At 36.7% G+C, this 16,662-nt stretch overlaps 1 protein-coding gene across 11 annotated transcripts in view; it reads left to right on the plus strand.

The window, feature by feature from the left end:
* DLG2 (discs large MAGUK scaffold protein 2) overlaps positions 1–16,662 on the plus strand; it is a 2,196,962-nt gene that overhangs the window by 1,345,049 nt on the left and 835,251 nt on the right. For 2 of the 11 annotated variants that reach the window (XM_066249011.1, XM_066249047.1), the window contains exon 1: positions 10,012–10,480. The exons of 7 other annotated variants lie outside the window; for them this stretch is intronic. In XM_066249011.1, coding sequence (XP_066105108.1) covers positions 10,172–10,480 — 309 coding nt within the window. In that variant the 5' untranslated portion in view covers positions 10,012–10,171. Of the gene's footprint in view, positions 1–10,011; positions 10,481–16,662 lie in introns of those variants that run through there. 2 more of the 11 variants (XM_066249030.1, XM_066249068.1) reach the window with 1 other exon arrangement.

The raw sequence follows: 16,662 nt of genomic DNA on the forward strand, positions 1-16,662 counted from the left end.
AATTGACACTCCTTTAGCAACATTAATTAAAAAAGAGAAAAGTGTCAAATAAATAAAAACAGAATTGGAAGAGATATTACAATTGATGCCACAGAAATTAAAAGGATTGGGAATACTATGAACAATTATACACCAACAAATTGGACAACTTAAAGAAAGAAATAAACTCCTAGAAATTTACAACCTATAAAAGCTGAATTATAAAAAAAAATCTGAATAGACATATAATTAGTAAGGAGATTGAAGCAGTCATCAAAAGCGTTCCAACCATAAAGAGCCTGGGAACAGATGGATTCACTTGTAAAATCTACCAAACATTTAAGGAAGAATTAGTGTCAATTCTTCTCAAACTCTTCAAAATATTGAAGAGGTGGGAGTACTTTCAGACTTATCTTATGAGGCCACATTACTATGATACCAATGCCAAAAAAAGATACCACAAGTAAAGAAAGCGTTAGGCCAATACCCTGATAAATAAATGCAAAAATTCTATATAAAATACCAGCAAACTGAATTCAACAGCACATTGAAAGAATCATACACTTTGCAAAGTACAATTTATCCCTGAGATTCAAAGATAATTCAACATAAAAAATCAACATGAATACTACGTTAGCTGAAAAGGATTTAAAAAAATCACATTATCATCTGAACGGATGTGTAAAATTATTGACAAATTTTTACATTTGTTTATGTTATAAACATTCAACAAATAGGAATAGAAGGTAAATACCTCAACATAATAAAAGTTATATATGAAAAGGCCACATCTAACGTCATACTCGGTGGTGAAAAACTGAAAGCCATTTCTCTAAAAACCAGAACAGGATAAGGGTGTTCATTCTCACCACTGTTATTCAGCATTGTACTAGAAGAACTAACCTTAGCAATTAGGCGAGAAAAACAAAAGTTTTTAAAATCAGAATAAAAGAAGTAAAACTATCTCTGTTGACAGGTCACATGGTTTTATATTTTTTAAAATACCACTAATTATTATACACATGATAGTTAGAATTAATAAACAAATTTAGCAAATTTATATGATATAAAATCAATATACAAAAATTAGTCTGTATACATTAACAATAAATTATTTGAATAGGGAATTAAGGGGAAAAACAACTCATTTAAAATAGCATCAAAAGGAAGAAAATACAGAGGGATAAACTTAACCAAAACAGTTCAAGACTTTTACATTAAAATCTACAAAACATTGATGTAAGAAACAAAAGACACAAAATAAAAAGTAAATGTTCATGATTAATGATGTTGAGCATTTTTTCATATGCCTATTGGCCATCTGTATGTCCTCTTTGGAGAAGTGTCTATTCATTTTTTTTTTGCCCAGTTTTTGATTGGATTATTTATCTTCCTGGTATTGAGTTTTACAAGTTCTTTACAAATTTTGGTTATTAACACCTTACCAGACGTATTGTCGAATATGTTCTCCCATTGTGTAGTTTGTCTTTTTATTCTGTTCTTATTGTCTTTAGCTGTGCAAAAGCTTTTTAGTTTGAAATTAAAACCACAATGAGATATCACCTCACACCAGTCTAAATGGCGCTCATCAACAAAACAACAAGAATAAGTGCTGGCGAGAATGTGAAGAAAAGGGAACCCTCCTGCACTGCTGGTGGGAATGCAGAATGGTGAAGCCACTGTGGAAAATAGTATGAAGAGTCTTCAAAAAATTAAAAATTGAACTGCCTTTTGACCCAGCTATTCCACTTTTAGGAATATACCGCAAGAACACCATAGCACTGTTTCAAAAGGAGAAATGTACCCCCATGTTTATGGCAGCATTGTTTACAATAGTGAAGATCTGGAAACAGCCCAAGTGTTCATCAGTGGACGAGTGGATTAAAAAGCAGTGATACATATATACAATGGAGTACTATGGGGCCATGAAAAAGAAGGAAATCTTACCTTTTGCAACAACATGGATGGACATGGAAACTATTATGTTAAGTGAAATAAATCAGGCAGAAAAAGAAAAATATCATATGACCTCACTCACTTGGGGAATCCAATGAACAATGTGAACTGAGGAACAGAACTGAGACAGAGGAGGGATCAAAGGGACCAGAGGAAAACAGAACAGAGGGAAAGGCGATGATAGGATAGGATAAAGCTGAAGGGAAGGGGAGAGGGCACTATGGGGAGAGGAGCAAGGGAGATGTTGAGGGGAATATGGGGGGAGGGGGATGCATTTGGGGCAACACTAGAATCTATGTAAACACAATAAATTAAAATCAATTTTAAGAAAAGTAAATGTTTAGCCCTGGCAGGTTGGCTCAGCTGTAGAGCATTGGCCTGCCATGAGGAAGTTCCAGGTTCAATTCCCAGACAGGGCACACAGGAGAAGCACCCATCTGCTACTCAACTCTTCTCCCTCTTCTTTCTCTCTCTCTCTTCCCCTCCCACAGCAAAGGCTCCATTGGAGCAAAGTTGGCCCCAGGCGCTGAGGATGGCTTCAGGGCCTCCACCTCAGGCACTAGAATGGCTCAGATTACAGCAGAGCAATGCCTCAGATGGGCTGAGTATCGCCCCCTTGTGGGCCTGCCTCGTGGATACCAGTTGTATGCATGCGGGAGTCTGTCTGCCTCTGCTTCTCACTTCAGAAAAATACAAAAAAAAAAAAAAAAAAGAAAAGAAAAGAAAAGTAAATGTTCAGCCTGACCAGGTGGTGGAGCAATGGATAAAGCATCAGACTGGGACATGGAGGACCCAGGTTCATAAACCCCGAGGTTGTGGGCTTGACCGGGGGCTCATCCAGCTCGAGCATGGGCTCACCAGCTTAAGCACTGGGTCACTGGCTTGAGCGTGGGATCATAAACAGTACCCCATGGTTGCTGGCTTAAGCCTAAGGTTGCTGTCTTGAGCAAGGGGTCACTTGCTCTGTTTTAGCCCCCCGGTCAAGGCACATATGAGAGAGCAATCAATGAACAACTAAGGGCTGCAACAAAGAATTGATGCTTCTCATCTTTCTTTGTTCCATCTGTCCCTATCTTTCCCTCTCTCTGACTCTCTCTCTGTCTCTGCCAAAAAATAAAAAAAATATAAATGTTCATAAATCAGAAAACAACATTGAAAAATTGTCCATACTATCCAAAGCACGCTGCAGATTCAGTGAAATCCCTGTAAATATTCTAATCACATTCTTTACAGAAATAGAAAAAGCAAAATCCTAAAATTAATGTGGAAACATAAAAGACACTAAATAAATAAAAAGCAATCTTCAGAAAGAAGACACACCTGTTAGTATGACCATTATAGATAACAACAACTAAAAATATAGAAAATAAGTATTGGTGAGGATGTGCAGAAATCAGAACCTTTGTGCTCTGTCGGTGGGAATGTAGAATGACTCAGCTGTTCTGGAAAATTGGAGGTTCCTCAAAAAATTAAAAATAAACTGTCATATGATCCAGCAATCCCACCTCTATTTATTTATTCAAAAATGAAATTAGTATCTCAAAGAGATATTTGCACTTCTGTGATCATTGAAGCATTATTCACAATAACACAGAGGTAGAAAAAACATAAACATCCATTGATAGGTGAATGGATAAAGAACATGTGGTATATACAAACAAATTTTTGTATATTAAACACAACATTTTGATTATTAACACATATACACTTTATACTGCAAAACAATTTCAAATAAAATTTTAAGAGGTAAAGCAAAGAATTAGCACATCCAAAAGCCTGTACTTGTACACCTAACACAAAGAACAATCTTTGGCACAAATTGATTTCTATCTTACCTCTTAGAAATTCTGCTATTTCTCTATGTATGGATACAGAAAAGGATAGCTATATTAAAAGAGAGAGAGAGAGAGAGAGAGAGAGAAAAGAAAGAGAAAGAGAAAGAAAAAAATCCTGACTGTATAGCATTCCATCCAAACCTTGTCCATATACTTTGTAATTACAAAAAAAGCAGATTCTAATGTCACAAGAGGCTTCTTTCCACATTACTTGTGCTTTCAAGTTTCTGTAACCAAGTATTGTTCCCAATATTGTGTGAATAAACGATGAAAGAACCATATATAACAGTTCGTTGACAATAATGATGTAGTTAAACCCCCTCATTCAGGACTCCTTGCATGCAGTTGCCAGCAGTTTCATGGTATAATAAGGCTCAATATGATTTCATTAAAAAATTAGCAAAGATGGGATATTATTGAGCCATAGAAAGGAAGAAATCCTGTCATATGCTGCAATATGGATGAACTTTTAGGACATAATGCTAAATGAAATAAGGCAGTCACAGAAGGATGAACACTGCATGATTTTGTTTATATTGTATGAGGCATCTAAGGCAGTGAATTTGTAGAAGCAGGAAGTAGAGGGTGCTGCCAGGGCCTGGGCGGGGGGAAATGAGGAGATGCTGTTCAAAAGAAATAGAATGTTAGTAACACGTGATCAAAATATTCTAGAGATTTAGTGTACAACGTGCGTATGGTTAACAATACTGTACTGTAAACTAAAATTTTGATAAGAGGGTAGGTCTATATTATATAGTTTTAACCATGATTTAAAAAAATCTAAATAAGGTACTTGTTATTAATTAATAATAATATTTAATTTAAAAATTTTTTAAACTTAATTAATGGGGAGGAAGAGGATGTGTCCTCTTGCCTTCCTGCTCTCTAATGTACAATTTCAGAATCTTGTGAAATCATATGCCTTTGAATTATGTCATTTTAAGAAGGTGGAGACTTTGGTGGCTGGAGTTTGGGATTCTCTCTCTGCTTTCCCTAGGCCTGGCTCTATATTGGGGAACCACTCCCCCTTTTGCACTATTAAGCTATAAAGGGAGAACAACTTGAGAGACCATCACAGCTGTCAGGAAGTATAGCTTTTATGAATGAGTATCTTACTAAAATAAACAAAAGCCATTTCACTTTCTTAGTATTGTAAGACCACTAGCAAATTTCTTTGAAAAGATGAGTGAATGCATATCACTTATACCACACAGCTACTCTGAATGCTTCACTTAAATGAGGACCTTAAGAGCACAATTGCTATTTTGTGTTTCAATTCAAAATGCTTATCTATTTATTTTGCATTGAGAGGTAGAACCCAGACCTGAATACCAGTGTAGGCATAACCACTGAAGGGCAACTTTATCTTTTTTCTTGCTTGATTTACTTTAATAAAAACTAAACACTTACTTTGTGCTTAGTTCTGAGATACAAAAAAAAAAAAAAAAAAAAAAAGAGCTTCTCCCTTTCCTAATAGCATTTACTTACATTCTGTTTAAGGAGAATGGCACAAAATGAACAATCCTGTGATTCTTATTTTAAATACAATCCTCTAAGTGTTGAACTAGAAAAGCACAAGTTCTGAGTGTTTAATGGGAGGATGACCTGATCTGATTTGGAAGAGGGGTGGGACTCATTGCTAGGGAATGCTTTCCTGAAAAAGGTGACATTTGAGCTGAGCTATGGAAGGAAGGAAGGACTCCAGAGTGTCTGTATAATAGGAGTCTTTGGGATGGCAGTCTGGAAGGAAGGAAAGTCTGGGAGGCTCATTTTGAAACTGTGTTGAGTAGTAAGCCCACCCTTCTTGAGTGTATTGTATGTTTCCTTGGGATGGCTTTCAGGAGGTTGTATCTTGATACACTTTACAGAAGGTGAGTAGGGATGAAGCATGTGAAGGTGTGGAAAGGGGGAGGGAGCATGTGCAGTAGCCACAAGTCAAAACCTGTGTGGTTGGAGATTGGAAGGAGCAGGGGTGAGGCACGATGAGACTGGTAAAGGCAGCAGAGGCCAGGTCACACAGGACGTGATTAAGGATCATGACAGCCACTTTAAAGATGTGCCGTGAATGGGGATAAAGATGCTCAGAAAATGAGATTTTATTGACAGGTATTAAGCTGGTAGAACCCGATCGTGTTCATATTTTATAAGAAGTCACTCCAGCCACTGTGTGAGAAATAATTGGAGTAAGGGTGGAGGCCAGAGACCAGTTAGGAAGCTGTTTCAGAGAACTGATGGTAGGTCGACAAGGGTGGTTGTCATGGGGGGTTGAGGGAAATAGACAACTGTGAGAGATATTTACATACACAAATACTGTGGATGTCACTGAATATGCCACAGGCATCTGGAAAGCTTCATAGAAGTGATATTAGTCTAATCTTGAAGAATGAGAACAAATTTCTTATAGTTGTATAGTTCATTACTTAGATTCAATTGCTAAAATATGTAAATGATAAATGATTACTACCTTTTTATTAGTATTCTTTTCAGAATCTCTAAGAAATGTCACATAATTTGTTTTATTTCTCCAAAAATGTTACAGGGTTAGAATACAATAAATCTGCTGTTCCTGAAAACCATTTTAATATTTAGCCTTAATTTATTTTAGATTAATCACCTCTCCTCAACACCCATCAAAATCCAAGTACATTAGTGAGAATTTGGGATATTTTCAAACTATGTTTTTACTTCCTATTAAGTTCTGTGTCCAGGTTAAATCTCTATAGCAATCAGGCATGCATCCTTTCTCACTGTTAATTCCTTCTTGCTTTGCCTGCTAAGATTTATGATTAAACTGGTATAAGTATTTTGGAAATAATTTTAGAGCCTAAATTACGTTAAATATTCTTGGTTCTCTCTTGTTTTGACAGTAAATGTGATTGGATCTGGAGATTGCCTAGGCTGAAAGTTATTAGATATAGAAAAATATTAATTTGTTAGCATTTACATCCTCTCTAGTCTTTGCAGTCACAGGAATAGACTATGTACAATTTTCTAATCAAGATAAATGGTATCTAATACTTTATATCATTTTGTGATTATTTAACACATTACTTGTGGATGCTGAAGGGCTTCTGCTGCCCAGCCATCCTTCAGCAAGCACGACTTAGCTCCTCTTCCGTAATTAATATTTTCATTTGCTATATGCAGAGAGAGCCTGAAGGAAATTTTATCTGGAAAAGAAATATCTGCATAGTGTTTTAGTGCAGTGCAATTTATTTAGTAAGTCATCGTTGCTCTTTAATTTTGAGCAGATCAAGCCAGGATATTCATTTTAAGCCTCTGCTTAAAAACCAGCGGTTGTTCTATGGAGACAGTAACAGGTCAAAGAGAGGTCAGTAAGATATATCTCATCTAGGCCTTACCCTGTGCACCATCTGCCATGTTAAATCACAATGATAAGTGGGATGTGTACTTGTGCACCACTAATTTTGTCTTGGCCAGAATTTCATGTCCTCTCATGGTCATTACAATTGTCCAATTACAGTTGATCAAATTGATTTATTTTTAATTAGTAGATCTGTCTCAAAGTACAGTAGGTTAATTGGACATATTTATCTGTTCTGTCCGCAGACATGGAAAACCAAATGTCACATTTGAAAAGAAAAATATAAAATTGAGGGCAAAGGGGAAGATAGGAACCTGAAATTATTTTACACATATTGCAGTATATTGAAAGAATAATTTCAACATAGTTTTGTAATGAGTTTAATGGAAGTTTGCTATGGTATTTAAGATCTTTCAAGAAAAGTAGTATTAGTTATGCAACATATTTATCAATACAGAAATGATGTGCTGAGGTTATTAAAACAGGAATTCTGTTGTCTTTGTATTGAGAAGAAGTAGCTCATTACTAACAACCCATTCATGACAGATTAAGGGCCCTATGAAGATTTATAATATCTAAGTAGCGCCCAGCTCAGAAACTTTTTGTCTTGCTGCAAGCTGCACACGCCATTACAAAATGACAGTGGATTCACATTGACTAACTCCTGTGAAGATTAACTCTTATACTTGAGAGGTAAATTGGTGAGAGCAGGGCATGTATTCCCTGAAGATGTCAATGGGCCTTTGAATGGCAACATCTGCCTGAAAAACTAAAGAAGTATCTATGGTTAGATAAGGTTGGAGAGAGCAATCTTACCACTTCTCGACATTCTCATCTGGGGGGGTGATGGTATTGCCCTATCACATCCAGTCCTACTGTATAGCCATGCATCATGGTGACACCAGACAAATATGAACTTCTCTAGGGCTTTCTTTGACTCAGAAGTTATTTCAGGCATTATCCATTGATTCAGCCTTTAAAAAAAAAATCAGAGAAAGAGAGAGATGATTTTCTTCCCTTTTCCACACTGAGTATCTCATGATGATCTAATTGCCTAAATTTTACTGCTTTTAAGTATTGATCTTGACTCCTTGATTTTCTTTCAGGAAGAAAGACCATTAATGCCACCATTATTTCTTCCCAATAGTTCAAATCTTCATATATATACACATACATATATTTGGGAGGAGGGGCAGAAAATTTCTCTAATACCTCAAAACTAGCACTGAATTTAATCTTAATGGAAGAGCTTATGTTTCTGGGGCATTCAGAATTAAATAGTTTTTTTTCAAAAAATATTGGTCAACTTCTTCATACCTTTACTGTTTCCTTTTACTTATACATCCACCCAGTCATCCATATATCCATCCAAAAAATGTATTTATGAGCCTGCTATTTGCTAGACAGGCAGTGCTCTAGGTGCTTGGTGGGAAAATGGTCGGTAGTAGGCCAGGGCCTGCCTTTTGAATGTATTCAGATGGGCTATGATTATTTAGCAAAGATATTTTGGATGCCTGCTGTGCCAGACAAGGTACTAATGTCAACCTCTTGTGTAGAATTTGGAAAAAGACCCTTGTATGAAAATACACAGAATGAGAAGATCCTGCTTTTTTCATTCTGGATGTTTATATATAACAAAGATTTATCTAGCAGAACCCAGTGTTGAAGTAGAATGTATATTATAATCCTGGCCTTTGAAATAATAACCTTGTCAACATGGTCAGAAATGAGGTCAACACTCGTCCAGCCATTGGTCAGTCCAGTGAGATGGGCAGATCTAATAGTATCTGATGGTTTGTAGATAAAGTTATTATACCATGAGATTATATCATCATCGTTTGCTGCATGGATGGTAGCTTACTTCCCAATCAAACTAAAATTATTTCCTTAAGGATATGTGATAAGGATAGATGTTTATGTTACAGATTGGAAAAGTTCAAACAGAACAAAATTCTAAATGCCTTTCCCGTTACTAAAAATACTATTGATGACTTCTGCAATCATACCAAAACTATCATATCCTCTCTGGAAGGCAATTGCTTTAAATTGGATAAATTTCACTTATTTTTCAGTGAAAGAATTTGAAAATTCTGGTTTTGGAAACCAAAATACTGGATGGCAGAGTTCGATGTATCTTTCACTTTAAAATGCAGACTCTCTCTGTGGTGAATGTATTTGTTGTGGTAAAGTATTTGAAAGGAAATCCTCAGAATAATTTTGGGTAAGGAAAAACACTGTGTTAAACTAAGCCAACCCATCCATTTTGAACTTTGAAAGTTGCTTTACTGCAAATGAGAAGGAATTAATAAGCTTCTATAGCATAATTTATGCTTAGATTACAATGTATAATCATGAGCTAAAATGAATTAAACTACCAAATTTTAAAGAACTCTACTATCAGGCTATAATCTCAGTGATTTTTCTAAATGAATTGAGTTTCTTTAGAATTAATATTGATGCTCTTATTTAGTTAGCTCATGATTTGGTCTGTGTTGGCAAATGTCTCTCTAGATAAGTGATTCCTGTAAATGTTGGAAATTCCTTGACAGGTTAACTTTCCCATCATTTTAAATTGCTTTTGCTGTATTGTTTCAGCCTAGATGCATTCTTTCCGGAAACAAGGGTACTGCTAGTCTGATAAGAAGCTGTCTTTCCTGAGGTCTATATTTTGTGTGGGGATCAGCCAGGAGAGGGAAAAGCCAGAATGCCAAATTGCAGAGAGTATTCTTTACTGTGGGGCTCCATCCAAAAAGGGTTTGTAACACAGTGTACAGTCTTGTAGCCCAGCTGTGTGGAGCATTGATTGCTTCTGCCTAGAGCAGGGATACTGTCAAGTTGCTCTGTGAGTTGAGTCATCTATTGACAAAGAGCTACCAGCCCGCAGATAATGCTGTGCGGAGCTGCTCTGCTGCTCCCGCTGCTCCCACGATGCACTGCTTATAGCAGCTGTCAAAGATACTGAGGGATCCACGCAAGAAACAAAAAGACTTTTACAACTGCCTGGAAGAAAGGGGTGTGAGGGAGGAGACATTCCTGTGCAGAGCTGACCAAAGGAAAGAGTAGGCATCAGTGCAGTATGAATGCATACCTCACCAAGCAACACAGCTGCAGCCGGGGGTCCGATGGGATGGATGCCGGCAGGAGTGCACCCACACTGATCAGGGATGCCCCCTGTGCTTGTGGCTGGCAAAGGAGCACACAGGGGCTCGGGTACCATTCTCAGACCATGCCCTCTTCAGGACCTGGGGGCCCAGCTTCAAACAGGACCAAGCTGGTCACCTTGTGGGACAGTATGCGGAAAAGTCCCCACAAGACGAGCACCAAGGGCAAAGGGACTTGTGGGGAGCATTGTGCCTGCCCACATGGCTGGTTCAGCCCAGCACAGGTGAGCCTTTTTCTTCTGACTTTCCCTTGAGTATTGGAAGAAACTGAGAGTGGGTTGTGTGAGTTAGAGTGGTTTGGAAACTTTGCTGGGTCCTCCTTGCTGACTGGGTGCCTGTTTGGAAAATGATAGGCCAAGAAAACCTGTCATTTTCACAGGGTTTGTGGGATCACACCTCTTGGTGGCCTCTGGGGCTGTGCTCATTTTCTTTCAGTGACTTTTTCCCAAGTTCAACTTTTCTAGTCTTCAGATGATTTTATTATTCTGGATTATAGTCTTTTAGCTGCACTTTTAATCATTGTTAACTTTTCTGTTCTGCCTAGCCTAGGATTTTGATTGTTTATTTGCTTGCTTGCTTGTTTTTAAAGAAGAGAAAAATAACTTTAATCAGACACTCTTCATCTTTTTAAAAATAAAAGAACATAGATTTCTTCAGTTATGAAAAGCAATAATTTGACATATAATATTCTAATTTTATTCTTATTATTCTGTATACCTTTTTAGTAATACAGATGAAAATTTGTTATGCTAAATAATTTATTTTACAAAAAAAGGAATAATTGGAAGCAAATTGCAAGATGATTAAACTTAGAATAAAATAATAAAAATTTTATTTATTCATAGAGAAGCAATAGGTTATTTATATTAAAAACTTTCTCTCCTAGAATGCATTTCTGAAGCAGGTATACAGATTCCCTTATTTTGGTTCCAAGCTTATTCTTGCCCCAAACTACTAGCATTTTACCAGGAATTAAATTGGTTCATTTTTTTTCCTGCTTTCATCCAGAGAGGGTAAACAACTTTCTGTGCATGTTATAAAATATAAATAAAATGCACCTGCAATCATTGTCATAAGTATAGAACAATGACTGTTCTTAAATATGCGTTGAAAAGAGAAAAGCTGTGTTTGCAGGAAAAAGTTCTTTCTTGATTTTAATATGTTTTTAGCATAATTGAAAAGTGAATATTGATCAGGAGTAAAACATTATGACTGAAGAGGTATAGAGAGAATATTCTAATTTTAATGTTAGTTTTATAAAAAGCATTTCCAAGCATACCATATGTCATAGATCTTAATAATATAGTTACATATGTCTTGCCAAATATGTGGCTTTTGTTGCATTAACATCATCCAACGTAGTATCCTCACTTAAATCCAGACTATATGGTCAGTATAGTATTAAATTAGTTCAGCTTGAAATGGAGTTTGGTATTTGGAAACTCAGTTAATTTTTAAAGTTAGCATCAATCCCAATCTGAATAAACAGTCCTGACAATTTTGAAGTCTCTATATAGTCTTCAACAAACATATGTGTTTAAATGTCTTTAACCTATATCTCTATATTGATTGCCTTCTCAAGGCTCACAGAGTCAAAGCAGACAAACTCACATCTACTTTATAGTTTTGTGCAGAGTAGAAAAACTTATTTTATTGTTAGATTTTTTATCTAATATGTAATAAATTATATCTAATATGTAGTAAATGATTTATGAAATAACTTTCCTAAATGATAATTTCCCAAACCCAGATTTCTAAGACTATATTGTAATAACCATTCTCTAAAAACTCCTGGTACATTTTTCATCAACCAAGGAAAACTTTTCTTTTCTTTGGTTTTTAATAAATCAGCCTCCTACTCTCCTTAAATTTATAGCTATTTAATGCTTTAAGGGATTGAAATAGAATCTCAACATTGATAATTAAAGATCCAGTGACACATGAGAAGGCAGGAAATTGGAGCAACTACCATTTTTCGTTATTCTTTTGCATAACATGTCTGTGCATTTTGTCTTTTATTCACATGTGCCTCATTGTTGGCTAGGAAGAACAGAGATCCTTCAGTCTTGGAGCTGTCATAGCATGTGTTTTAGGGTCATCGGTGTTGTGACACTCTCACCTGATCCTTTCACTCTGTTACCATCTCAGTTCCATAAAGTTGCTAAGCTAGAATGATCAGTTTCCCTCTTCATCCTGCTCCTGTACCCTTTTAAATACATTCTGTAGAATAGTTTTTAATTTGTCTATATATACATATGTGCCTAGATATTAACATGTACATTTAAATATCTCTATGATACCTAACTACTTGCATTGCATATATTAACATTTTTATATATACATAAGTATGTATGCAAATATATATAGATATGTATACATGAAAATATATACACATTAAAAATAAAGATCTATATTTTTCTTTTTTATCTAGAATATACTAGTTTATTTTAACAAAGAATATTTTAGTCTGACCTGTGGTGGCAAAGTAGATAAAATGTTGACCTGGAACACTGAGGTCACCGGTTCAAAACCCTGAGCTTGCCTGGTAAAGGCACATACAGGAAGCAACTGCTGTGAGTTGATGCTTTCTGCTTTTCCCCTTCCTGTCTCTCTCTCTCTTTCTTCCTTTCCCTCTCCTCTCTCTAAAATTTAATTAATAAAAAAATTTACAAAGAATATTTTATTCTCTCTATGTAAAGTATATTTCCTTTACTTGAAATACTAAAAAATTCTGATATATATATATACATATGTATGTATGTATGTATACATACATACACACGCACATGTATATATGTTGGTATTTATTTACATATGCATTTTAGACTATATTTAATATTTGAAATATACATATATGGGTATGTACTATATGCCCACATAAACTATCACTTTAAAAACAAGAGTATATAAGTTTGTATGAATGTGTTCATTAAAATTGTGTGTTGAGAATTTTCTTATACTATTTTGACCCCTTAAATTAATTAGAGATATTGTGTGCACTATTATAAAACAAAGGGTTGAGTGGGGGCTAATGATATTAAACATTAGAATCCTTGATAAAGCAGAAAGAAGGAGAGCTCATGTTTTCGAATAACCTAGGGACCCACATGTGGTATAGAATGTGCCTGAGGGCCGTTAAGCATCTGGGAGCTGTGATCCTGCCCTCTGAGATACTTGCTGTATTAACGTGAAAATCAGCAATGTGATTTCCGGCTGCTATAACAGAAACCATGGTAATGACTTGAGTTCCTCCCAAGGCTCTTTGCCAACTCCTGTTATTTGGGGTGCTGTGTACTAACAGGACTCTGTCATTATGTTGTTCCTCAGCAGGACTAAAAACAGCTTCTGTCCCTTCTCAAATCAGTTTTCATTCCATTTGGATCTGTAGAATTAATATAACCATAATAATAGGTAAGAAAATGGAAAATTGTAGAGTCCAGAATTGAGTTCTAGAATGCACATCTAGGATAATAATGTTGGCCTTGGGAAAAAATGCCCATCATTGCACATGTGGCATTTCACCTCAGTGCGGACTGATCTGGGGAGGCAGCATGGAACAGTGACTTGGATAATAGAGATCTATGCATTTGTTCTTCATTCATTCTTTAATTTATTCATTCTTTATTTATTCAAATACCATTCTGAGTGCCCACTATGTGCTGCTCTGTCAGGCCCTGTGGGTATAATAGGAAATAAAGTAGATACCATCCTACCATAGTAGAGCTTATGGCCTCAGTGATATATAATATTTAGCAAATATATTATTATATACACAGAATTATATTATTATAAATCACAATTTGGAAGTGCCACAAATTCCATAGTAAACATATATTAACGCACGGAAGAACCACAGAGAAGTGAGAGAGCAAGATATTTTTCTTGTTTGTTTTGTTTTTGTTTGTTTGTTTTAAGATATCACATCTTTTTAGGGCTGGGCTTTCTGCTTTGTAAAATGAGGACAAAATTAGTACCTAACTCATACAACTGTGGTGAGGAATGATTAACATAATACATATGAAGCACTTAGTACAGTGCTCACATATAGTACAGTCTCAATAAATGTTTGTGGAATGAATGAATAATAAGTTCCCGAAAATGTTGATTATTAGTAAGCTATTTCTTAATTTATTATAATTGATTTTCTGGGAAGAGAAGAGAGGTGAGTCTGAAGACTTCTTAGAGGTAGTAATTCTTGGGCTGAATTGAACTGAATCTTGAAAAACTTTGTATCAAGTGGACAAAGGGAAATATATTTTTGTGATAAAAATAATAAAACAGACATATGTAACACCCTGGTGCCAGTGTGGAACTGCTCTTGTTTTTGTGTGCCCATGGAGAGATGAGAGGGTATTGGTCAGTGAGGGCCTGGAGTGCCTTGATGGGAGAGATGAGAGGGATTGGTCAGGGAGGGCCTGAAGTGCCTTGATGGGAGAGGTGAGAGGGGATTGGTCAGGGAGGGCCTGGAGTGCCTTGATGGGAGAGGTGAGAGGGGATTGGTCAGGGAGGGCCTGGAGTGCCTTGATGGGAGAGGTGAGAGGGGATTGGTCAGGGAGGGCCTGGCGGACTTTGATGGGAGAGGTGAGAGGGGATTGGTCAGGGAGGGCCTGGAGTGCCTTGATGGGAGAGGTGAGAGGGGATTGGTCAGGGAGGGCCTGGCGGGCCTTGATGGGAGAGGTGAGAGAGGATTGGTCAGATTTGGCAGGCCTTGATGAGAACTCCATTAAGTCAACAGCAAGGAGTGTCCACAGTTAGGCTTCCAGCATTCTGGTTTTCCCTACATGAACCTCCTTATCTCTGCCAATACTAATATTTTCTCTATCAACTGACACCCATTAGTTAATGGGGAACACTTTGAAAGGGATGTATGCCTTTGAGGTAGATAATCCTAAATTTGAACTTGCCAGCTCTGTGTGATCTCACCTGTTTAACCTCTTTATGACTCATTGTGGCCCCTGTAAACCTTTGGCTGATACAAATCATACTAGAGGAAAATATAACAAAAACCGAATATACCTAAAGAGTCCACCATGTTACTTAGAACACAGAATTTTTTCAGTTAAATACAAAAGGTATTTATGGTTATGAATAACAGCCAAATTGTGGTTTTTAAACCTGAAAACCTTATTTATAAAATTAATTATTGTTATTGGGATCTTTTATTAGAACTTCTAGCTTGTCCACTGAGTTTTCTGATGTCTTACTTATGATGATGAAGGTTAGGCTAGGCACCTGTCCAGAAACATTTGGCAGAGTAGCACATGAAGATGGGATGACATTTTGTCCTTCAGGGTTCTCAGAGGTTTACAACAGTGCACACTGAAAATAAATAAATGAGAAAATAAATAATTTAAGATAGAATTGTATCGATGAAGTAGCATTCCCATAAACTTGTATCCAGGGGTAGGTGCTGTTAGATTTTCTCAGTAATATTATGCTAGAACAATTGCACTTGAAGTATTTAGCCAAAATCTGTCAATCTCCCCTAATAGTACCTTTGAAGCTCCTCCAGAAACAGCAGTTTGCAGCAACTTGTATACAGAGGATTTTTTAGTCCAAGAAGTAGGGCTGCCCTCAGGCTCAGCCTATGCCCAGCCAGAAAGATCTGACAGCCACTCTGTGGCTGCTTCTACCAATTCCTTCTATAAGGAGAATCCCCTTACCAAGAAAAAATAATAAGATTTTAGTCTCTGGAAAGCAGCAGTTGCCCCCAGGCAAGGGAAATGAAAAAGAATAGAGGTGGTACAGAAAAAAAATTAAAGCATTCCTTGGGCAGGACTGAGGCCACTTTGTCAACACTGCTGACACTCGCACCTTGGGATGCAACATCAGCAGAGCATTCTTTCCTGGGCAGGACGTGAAGAAACAAAATGCAGATGGTGGGAAAGAAAGAGCAGAGCTGACAATATTTATTGAACACTCACAGTAGCCACAATGTATGAAGCACTGTGGGAGACTTTACATCAGTCAATTTTTTTTAATTCATCCAACAACACTAAAAGAATGATATTATCATCCCCATTTTACAGATGTGGAAATTGAGGTTAAGTGTAACTTGCTCATGATGGCACATCTTGACAAGGGCAGGACTAGTTCCAAATGTAAGTCTAGCTGATCTCCTTAAGCTTTCTACCATATCTTACAGCAAGACCTGTAATGTACTCCAGAAGGCAGAATATCTCCAGAGACGTCTTTAATTCTCTAATTTAACAGAAAATTTTCATAAGGGGCTTTGAGTGTTTTACATGGCTGGAAAGACTGGCACCCCAGCCAAATCCTAGATTTCACCATTCTACTTCATTTTCTGGTCTCAGGAACCCTGAGTTGGTTGGAACCCTAAAGACCCATCTCCTCTCTGGTCACGTTAACCCTTTGGGTAGTACGAACGTCCATGTGCATCCTCATG

The sequence above is a fragment of the Saccopteryx bilineata genome, chromosome 1, assembly GCF_036850765.1.
Source record: "Saccopteryx bilineata isolate mSacBil1 chromosome 1, mSacBil1_pri_phased_curated, whole genome shotgun sequence".
Classification (NCBI taxonomy): domain Eukaryota; kingdom Metazoa; phylum Chordata; class Mammalia; order Chiroptera; family Emballonuridae; genus Saccopteryx; species Saccopteryx bilineata.